This window comes from Gavialis gangeticus, unplaced genomic scaffold (assembly GCF_001723915.1).
Source record: "Gavialis gangeticus isolate Ggan-Ray unplaced genomic scaffold, GavGan_comp1, whole genome shotgun sequence".
In the NCBI taxonomy this organism is placed as follows: Eukaryota; Metazoa; Chordata; order Crocodylia; family Gavialidae; genus Gavialis; species Gavialis gangeticus.
In genome coordinates, this window is record NW_017729024.1 from 61,085,531 (window position 1) to 61,095,528 (window position 9,998).

Sequence of the window (9,998 nt, forward strand, 5' to 3'; positions counted from 1 at the left end):
GGGGGGGGGGGGGGGGTGGATAACAGAGGTAGGGGTTGCACCGATAAAGATTTTTTGGGCCAATATTAATGGCTGGTTATTACCAGCCATATTGACCAATACCGATATAATTGCCAATATGCAGTCCAGCAGCTTAGAGAACAGCTTCCGGCTGTTAAATCTGTAGCAGGGGAAAAGGGAATGCGGGGGCAGAGAGAGGCTCCTGTGGTAAGCCAGTGAGTGGGGCTGGGGCTAGCACAGGCACTGCCCAGCTTGGGGCAGGGTGGAGTGCAGAATGGAGCCAAGTGGTTCGTCCAGAGAAGGCCGGGGGGGGGGCATGCAGCAGATCCTGTCCCTGCATGCACCCCCAGGGGAGGCATGGGGGGTACCCCCCAGATCTGTGCACAGGGCAAGGGCAGGCTGCCACTGCTGGCTGGGGCTGTGCTCAGGGTGGGTAACGGCACTGGGAAGGGGGGCTACAACATGGCCTGTGGCCACTCCAGAATCCACCATAGCCCACCCTGTAGCCCCACCTCCCAGCATCATTGCTGCCCACCCCAAGCTCAGCCCTGACCCAGCCCCACACACTGGGAAGAGCCAAGCGCCACCCCCAGCCCAGAGGCAGCCTACCCTCCGCTCACGCACAGATTCAGGGAGCAAATGCCCCAGAGGCTGGATCCCCCCCCCTCCCTCCCCACCCCCCCTGGACAAGCCACTCATGCGTCCGTCTCATACCTTACCCCGCCAGAGCAGCTCCAGCCCCTCCCTCACCACAGGGGCCTTAATCTGCACCCCCCATGCCCCTTCCCTTCCCTCCCCACCCTCACACCAACAGACTTACCAGCTGGATGCCGCTCTCCAAGCTGCCGGGCTGGCTGTGTTCATATGGATCAGTATGCGATTTCACATGCATGCAGCATTTATCAGAGACATTATCAGCCACATCAGCCAAAAAAAGCCAATTGCCAATAATGTCTGTTTTCCTTTTACTGGTGCTGATATGATATGGACCAATGTATCAGTGCACCTCTAGACAGAGGTCTATAAAATCATGAACAGTGTGAACAAAGTCAATCAATAACAGCTATTCATCAAGTTCCAGAATACTAGAACTAGGGAGCACCTACTGAAGATAGGGACTAGACAAATACACAGCCAACACATGTGTTAATAGCTATTAAAACAGAACAATTGGAAATATTTCCTCTGGCCTCTCCAAACCAATGATAGTAGATGCCAGGGAGGTAACAAACAGGGATGGATTACTCTAAATATATCTGGTTCAATACTGTCCCTGCAAAGCATTCACTCCTGGCACTGTCAGATACAAGCCTATTTGTTATACACAGGGGGACTGTGGGCCTGGGCCTGCAGAGACAGTGTGATTGGGCCCCTTCTGTTGTTAGAGGGGGCAATTAAGTGTATACTAACAGAATTCTTGAGATAACTAAAGAGGAAGACAGGAATGAGAGTGGTGGTCATAGATTAATAACAAGGGTTCCAAGGGGAAACGCTTAGCAAATCACACCAGCCAGTGCCCACAAGCACTTGAATAAGTCCAAAGAGCAAAAGGACACCATCCAGTGCAACTCTGGCTGAAGACATGCACAGTCACAGAGGCCCTCCTAACCAGAACCTCCCTCCTGATTAGACAAGAGGCAAGCCTAGACAGAGCCAGGAGGAGATGGGTCAGGAGGTCCCAGGACTTGGTGGGACCACAGATGGGGAGTACATAACAAAAAAGGTGCAGGGAGAAATGTAACCAGACCTCAGAAGAAGGTTCCTGAAGAAGCAGTGGAGGGACTGCAGCCTGGCATATGGTAGACATGTGCAAGGTCTCCTTCTAATGGAGAAAGGGGCAAGTATGGAGAGTGCCTGTGAAGAGTGAGAGATATGCCCATGGTGATGGCTCTGTGGAGGAGCCACCAGCTGAGGTCCCCAGTAGCTTGCAGGATAAGGGTGGAATACAGACTGACCCACTAGGGACCAAGGGTGTCTTGCCACTTGGTGTCTGGGTAGGACACACAGATGAAGTTGTACAGCATGCAGACCAAAAACAAGTAGAGCTGGCAGCAATGGATTTGGACCCCATCCTCCTGACGTGGTACAGTGGGAAGTGCCACAGGGCTTGCCAAGATAAGGGCCCCACAACAGAGGTATTGGAAGGCAGAAGGGAAGAGAGGCAGTGCCTTTGCACAGGACTTACTGGATGTAGGTAAGAGCAGTGTCCAACAGGGAAGCCTTAACTTCTTGGAATGAGAGGGTTGGACTAGATAATCTCCTGAGGTCTCTTCTAACCCTAATTTTCTATGATTCTAAGTGGCATGGCACACACAGCATTGGTAGCTCCATGATCCAGACCAACAAGACAGAGGGATCTACCCACTATCAGAGACAGGATACTGAACTAGATGGACCACCAGTCTGATCTAGTATGGCACACACGTTCTTATGAGTACTGCTGATATCCGTGGGAGCCTGAGTGGGGCATTCAGTTCTCAAAGCACCAAGTTGCAGGTTTGAGGCACAAGTCAGTGATTGTAAAATACTTTCTGCCTCTGGGTGCTATAATAGGAAGCCATTTTTGTAACTGACAAGCTTTTAAATTTGGATGCCTCTCTTTAGGAAAAAAAAAAAAAAACCAACAGTACAGTGATTGGGTTCCACCCCTCACCTCCATGGCCTTGTACATGTTAAGAATTTGTTAGATTTTCCCACAGGTCAATTTTTCCCTACTGCCACCATCAGTAGAAGTTACTAAAGTTATCAATATAAACATAACCTATGAGGAAAAATGCTTTAACAGTTGTTGCAATTGTCCAGACCAGGAATAGCTCTTTTTTTTTTTCTTTTTAAAGACTTAATTCACAGAACTGTTTACTTGCACAACAGGGTGCCAACTTCCCCCCACCAAACTGGCAAGGGATAAAGCTATCATATACAGTAACTGTTGTCAGTACAAATATGGCCAAGGAGGTGAGCTAAGAAATAGCTACACAATCCAAGTGCTCTACCTGAATCTCACCTGCAATTTCTTTTATTTGCCATTAAAATAGCTGATTGTAAAAAGGAAAATACTGGGCATGATTTTCATAAATGCTCACCCTTTCCCACAAGGCACTGAGTCATCTCAATTCCCAATGAATACAAACAGAACAGACCAAAAGCTGTAGCAAAATGATACCTGATCTCACTGCCATTGAAGAAAGCTAGTCAGGTGACCTGGGACTTCAAATACAGTCAATGGTCACTTGGATTTCAGTGTCTCAGTAGGAAGGATAGTTTAAGAGGATAGGTTTAAAAGAAAATAAGATCAGGTTCTATATTTTTTAGAATTTAAAATAAGGCTTACTGATCATGGTTATTTCAGCACTAACCAAAAGGCTTCTTAAAAATGGTTTCAGAGCTGAGAGATCAATTCTTCTCTCAGTAACAAAATAGGAAAGATGTTCAAAGGTCAGAAAATAACTCCTAACTTAAAGCCTGGCAAGAGCAGGAGGAAGAAACTACTTACAATCCTCAGTGCATCTACAAAAAGGATATTCCAGCATGAATATTTTACCCAGGAGAAATCTGCACACTCATCAGAAAAATGCCAAACATCTTCTGGTGTCAGGGATGTATTTGATGCTTCTGCAAGCAAATGGCTTTTGGACAAGTTTAGAAAGATTAGAGTAAGAGCTTTCAAAAGAAGACTTTCAGCAAGGTTGCTTTATACCTTGTTACTTTGCATCTGATGTCAGATGCAAAGAACACATTCATGTAAAACTCAACTCTGGCAAGTTTTTTTTCCCCCCTTTCCAAAAGGAAAAAAAAAAAGCTGGAATGAGAACCATTTGAGGGGCAAGCCTATGTTTTATTCATGCTGTTTTTTTCTAGCTGCAGCAATGCAAATACTGCATGAATCAGGGTCAGCATTAATTTAGATACATTGTTAGCAGAAATAAACCACAGGTAAGTCCCTAGGCCCCAAGTTTAATTAAGATACCATAATATATGGTGAAAGCAAGATAAACCCAAGCCATTGACCTGAACACACTGAATTTTAAGCTGCAGTTACAAAAAACTAAACCTCTAAGAAAAGCTAGCACAAATAGGAAAGTGCTCAGTAATCCAATTAGCATTTTGTCCCCAAGACAAAAAAAAGAGGCCAGTGCCAGAACTGTTTAAATATGAAACCTTTCTTCCTGAACTAGAACTAAACACCAAAAGATTTATTTTTCAAAGTAGCTTCCTGCCCTTTCTTCTTCCTTACTGTTCCCTAGACATTAGTATAATAATCCCTTGACTGGAACTTTACAGAATAAGCCATAACAGCTATATAACTTGCCATTCAACTAAGCCCTTTGAAAATATTTTACACATGTTATGCTCTGTGACAAAATGATGGCAGTATTGTTTGAAATGGAGTTGCAAATACCAATGCAAGACAAAACTGGAACTTTCATTTTAGCTCTTTTCAGTTACTGATCACAACCTGAAAAATTATCCTTTTTGGATAAATTTTCCATGCTTGGTCCAAAGCTAACAGCAATTAAAAGTTATAAGAAGATCTAATTTGCCTTTGAATAATAAGTTAGCAACAAAAAACACTTTCCACTTTCTTTGGGGGGGGGGTAGGGCATTAGAAACCCCTTTGCCCACATGATTAAAACAATCCACGAGAGAGACAGAGAGAGAATTATATACGAATGGCTAAATGTCTAAGGTGCTAGAAAACTATAGAACAAAGTAAATGAAAAAAAAGCTACAGCTTGGGAACTTCTTCATTGTGAAAAAAGGAGACCTAACACTAAATAAGACAGCAAGGTACTACTGAAACACCACTTAACAGCAGCAACAATGTGCATAAACTCACCCTGCAGCTATAGAAATATAATCACAAGTGTTCACATTAGCATTTTAACCTTCTCTTCAAAAGAGGAAAAAAAGAAACATGAATGTTAATACTAGACTACAAGAGTTAAAGCTCCATGAGCTCCATTAACTCCCGCGCATTAAATATAGGCAACCTTACTGCTATTACAAAAAGTGCAGTATTTGATATCAAACAGGTGCATTTCAAAGCAGATACGCATGTGTGACTCCCTCTGACTCAAAAGGAAATTGCAGACAATAGCACTGCTAATCTTCACCGGGCATTCCAGGCAAATTAGTTCCTAGAGTCAAGTTATTGTAGAGTCAAATCAAGAAGGTATTTCTGTATCTGACCTCTGGCAAGTAACAAGGCATGAAGCAGCATTGCTGACAGTTTTCTTATGATATATACTGCCCTGGTTGTTAGATCAGCAGATAAACAAGTGTCTCTTCTCAATCCTCCCCATTATACCAGACTTTAAGACAAATTTGATATCATTCCTACTTGATAAGACAGACATCAAGGCACAGATGCGGTGAACAGCTGAAACAGCTGGCACCAAAAGCAGTGTATCTGGTTGCCAGTTCAGGACCTTGGAGGTTTTCATAGTGAGCTACATTTTTATGCATCTCTCGTACACAGCCCTGTCCCTACAACTCTGCAGCCACCCTTAGCCAGGGCGTCCAGACTGTGGAATAAACTCCCTCCAGAGGTGGTGCAGTCACCCACCCTGGAGGTTTTCATGAAGAGACTGGACAGTCACTTCCCTGGGGTCACCTAACCCCAGTTATCTTCCTGCGGGGGGGAGGGGGGGGTGAGAGGAGGGAGGTGGCTTGGGCCGGATGATCTGCGAGGTCCCTAACAATCTATGAATCCAGTCCTCCCTGCAGCCGGAACAGAAGAGCTGGGGTAGAAATAAAGCATTTCAACCGTATTTTAATTTTAACTCTTCACAGAAGCAGGGCGAGCCAGGCTCTCGCTGGCCGGCGGCAGCAGACAGCAGCTCGCTTCAGCCCAGCCAACGAGCCCCTCCACCGGCGCCTGCCCCGGCCCAACGGACGCGGAGCGATCACTCCCTGGCCGGTCACCTCCCGGCCCAGCCTGAGGCGGGGAGGGACAGCCCCCCCCCGCGCGCACACACGCCGGGACTGGGTCGGGCCGGGCGCGGCCGCTCTCACCCTCGGCGATGACTCGCTTGATCCGCAGCTTCATGTCCCCCAGCTCCACCGTCTGCCCCACGAAGTCGTTCTGGTCGCGGCTGGCAGCGCCCAGGGAGCCGGGCCCCGCCAGGAAGTCCAAGGCAGACTGCAGCAGCGACATGGTCGCGCCGCACCGCGCCGGGAAGCGGGGCTAGCGCCGGGCCGCTGCCGCCGCCTCTTCCGCGAACCACCGACTGTACCGAGCCCTGCCGGCCACCGTAGTTAGTCTCAGCCACTTCCGGGAGAGTGGCGTCATTTATGACCTGACCTCACCGCACCGCCCAGCAGCCAAGCCCCGCCCTGTACGCAAGGGGCCAGAACGCGGGCTGGGCTGAGCCCGATGCCGCCGCTGCGCTGGGTTCCCACCCGCGCATTGGGGGCGGGGCACCTGCGTCTCTTGCCCGCCCCCTGCGCCGCCGTGCCCGCCCAGGGAAGGGGCTTGAGGCCTCTGACGCATCTGCCTCCTTGGTCGCGGTAGGAATTTGCTCAGAAGAAAGAGTTCCGAAATCAGTCCCCGACGCAGACCGCACCCGGAAGATCCTGTCACGCTGCGGGGGCCCAGCTGGCAGTTTTCCAGCCTCGTTCCGTGCAGGCAGAGCCCGCATGTGCAAGCCGCGACAGTAAGTGCAGCTGGGTACAAAACTGGGTCTGGGAGCGAGATGAGCCCAAGGGGTCGATTTTGAGGGGCCGGAGACTGCAGCGCGGGGCCCCCAGGCTCAATCCTCGTGCGCAAGCTTCAGTCCTATCTGCAGGTGGGCCCTGCGCTGCTCAGCTGGCCAAAAGCTTGAGCACCACTGGTCTAGACGCTTGAGTGAGCTGGACTTGCCAAAGCCCCATGGTAGCATCTCATTTATTTGCTTTATCTTCTGACAACTGAGCCAACGTACATTTAATTGCAGATGAAGGGACTTTGATCTCGAAAGCTTGCAGAAAAGGACAGTTTTCTTGCCATTTTCCAATTGGTCTAATAAAAGGTATCATTTTGGAACCAAGAGTTCTAGTTTTTTGTATGTCTTAATTGCAGAAAGCACTTATCTTTCTTCCTCTACGCACTTTTGTTAAGTTGGGTAACATCCGCACAAATGTGGATTTTTCCATTAGGTTTCAGTACTAGTCTGCGAGTTGATGAGTTTGGGAAATGGCTCCCATCTTCTCCATCCTCTTTAATTCTTCCTTGACTTTTTTTTTTGGCAAACAAATGGGGATGCATGCAGGAGCTGTCCAAATAAACAGAGTTGATGATGGTGCCAGTGTCTGTTTGCCTGACTGCCTCACACAAGTAGGCTGAGACCTTGAATTGCTGGCAGCTCCAGTAGGGGAAGTGTTAAGCCTTGTATCACATCATAGGTTGTGGCAGTTTTCCTTCTTTTTTCCAATATCCCTTTGAACTAACCAGAAACTTCTAATATAGCATTATTTACCCCAGCTCCTCTGGGGGCTTCTTGTACTAGCATCCATCTAGTGTTATTACTGCTAGTCCTCTGTAATAGAGGGAGTGGAGGACCACAACTCTATGATTAGGGGCCTAATGAACTTGAGGCAGGTGTTGGCCAATTTTGCGTGCAGATCATGGCAGCCATTTTGGCAGGCCAAGCACAGCAAGCCCCTCCCAAGCCTCTGATGGAACAACAGCCACAGTGGCCCTAGCCCTCACTGCTGATTGTCTGTGAGGGTGGTCTGTCATGTGGCCCCTCCCCTTGCCACTGAACAGCTGTGAGGCCTATCTGTCATGCCACCCTGCCCCCTTCCCATGGATTGCTAGGGGTGGTGAGGCTAATGATGCATAGCCCTGGCAGCCAGTCAGTGGTGAGGAGTGGGGATGACAGCCATCTTGCCACGCAGCTGTCCTTCCAAGGACTGCTGGTTCCCCAGAAAGACCCAGCATTTTATTCTTGGGAAGTTTTTTGTTTTTGGGGAGCCTGTCAAAAGCACGGAGCCTGGCTGCGATCATAGTTTCCAGGAGAACTACAAAACCGTGATTTCATTAGGTCACTACCTATGATCATTCCACATGGCTCAGTGAGATGGCTGCCCTCTGAAAGCGAATGGGCACCGACTTCTAACCTGAGCCCATATTCACAACTAGTCAAGAATGACGGGCAGAGAGTGTGGGCAGGGACAGAGACCTGCGTCCAGTTAACACCCCGCCCCCAGCACCTTCAGGGCCAGGCCTGCTCCCCCTTTCCCTGACTCTGCCATGGGACCAGGCCTGGCCTACCCACCCTTCTCGCCACCATTGCAGGTCTGGGCCTGCCCCCACCACCCCACCTCCTTGCCACTGTTTCAGAGCTGGGCCTGACCCCCCACCAACCCTTTGCCCATGTTCCCCTTTGTACCATATGCCCTTTCCCCATGTGGGGGAAATGGCACACAGTCCAGGGGGAAACACAGAGAAGGGACATGCAGTGTGGGCGGAACATCGGTGAAGGGACCTGTGGTGTGGGGGGAACACAGGTGGAGAGGCACGCTTTGCATTGGAGAGCACGGAGGAGGGCATGCACTGTGTGGGTGAAGGGACACAAGGAGTGAGGAGAGTGCAGGGAAAGGACATGGGAAAAGGAGCACTCCACATGTCCCTTCCCTGTGCCTGCCAAGCTGCATCCTTTCCCCCACATTCTGCCCTCCCCCCTTCTGCTGTGCTCCCCTTACACCACAAGTTCCTTCCCCATGCTTTCCCATGCACCCACTGCTTGCCACATTAGCCACTTTGGCTCCTCCCAGCGCTGTAGCAGCTGCTTGGCTAGCCTGTACTTTAATATAATATGAGAGGTTATTTCCCCCATGCTGAAGAAGAGGAAAAACCTCATCTTATTTGAATAAATATGGTATCCCTGTGTAGCCTATAAGTAAAATTGCCCCCAACTTTTTTATAAGATTTTGTTGCAGTTGCTTAGAGAAAGTTCAGCCATGTATGAAAATGTGAATGGCAGATGTCTGCTTCAGTGCAGTTTTTCTTTCAGCCAGAGGTGTAATCATTTTTAAAATAACAGGAAAATGGACTGTTTCCCTGCATACTAAAAAATGTTTTCTGGAAAAAATCTGTAATCTCTGGGCTTTGGACCAGGGATTTGAAATTTGACAGAGCAGCTTGGTAGCCTTTGTATGAGGGACATGCTTTTTTGCTCTTCCTGAAGCAGGAGGGAATTATTCATATTTGGCAAAGGAAAATGAGTTCACCCATTAGAGGTGCACTGGTACATCAGTCTGATATCAGATCGGCACCAATATAAAGAAAACCAAAGAATTGCCCATCAAGAATGACAGATGAATTTCAATTAACAAAAACAAATGGATAGATTTTACTTTTTATATTATACAAATTAAATATTTATAAAACTTAAATAAAATAGGCTGAACATTTGAAGATACCAATCCCTTCCTGTATTTGCACCTGTCCATGCTGCCATCCAGCCGCCACCTGCATGCCTCTTTGCTGGGCAAGGGCAAGTGAGCTCCATGCCTCACAACAGCTGCCCAAGCCCCTGGGCTTCCTCTGCACTACCCCCAAGCACCTCCTTCTCTGCTCAGGGCTTGGGACAGGACCATCATGGCTTACCCACTGCCTCTCACCTCTGCCCAGCTCCCACTTTTCCTCAACTGGCCCCTCCTTCTGCCCCTCCCACCATGCTGGGTTCACCCCAGGTGCCTCCTTCCCTGCTCAGGGTTCAGGATGGAGCTGCCACTGCTTGCCCACTGCCTCATGCCTCTGCCCAGTTCCCAGTTTTCCTCAGCTGCCCTGACCTCTGCCTTCCCCACCGTGCCGGGCTCCTGCCACCCTTCTGGGAGGAGCTCAATAGAAACAGCCCTGGCCCCTGACTTTTTCCCCAATTCTGGAAGTTGGGATCATCCTGACATGGTCACTAAACAAAAGCTAGGGTTTAGCAAAGAAATTTCTCAGAAGACACAGATGTTCTCTCTCTCACAGTTTTCAAGCTATTCACTTTTAAAGAGTGTTGTGGACA

At 48.6% G+C, this 9,998-nt stretch overlaps 1 protein-coding gene across 2 annotated transcripts in view; it reads right to left on the reverse strand.

Moving 5' to 3' along the window:
* The window catches only part of GAK (cyclin G associated kinase), a 207,220-nt gene extending 200,996 nt beyond the window's left edge, over window positions 1–6,224 (reverse strand). For both annotated transcript variants that reach the window (XM_019517146.1, XM_019517145.1), the window contains exon 1: window positions 6,016–6,224. In XM_019517146.1, coding sequence (XP_019372691.1) covers window positions 6,016–6,157 — 142 coding nt within the window. In that variant the 5' untranslated portion in view covers window positions 6,158–6,224. The remainder of the gene's footprint in view (window positions 1–6,015) is intronic.
* Between the last annotated feature and the right edge of the window lie 3,774 nt (window positions 6,225–9,998).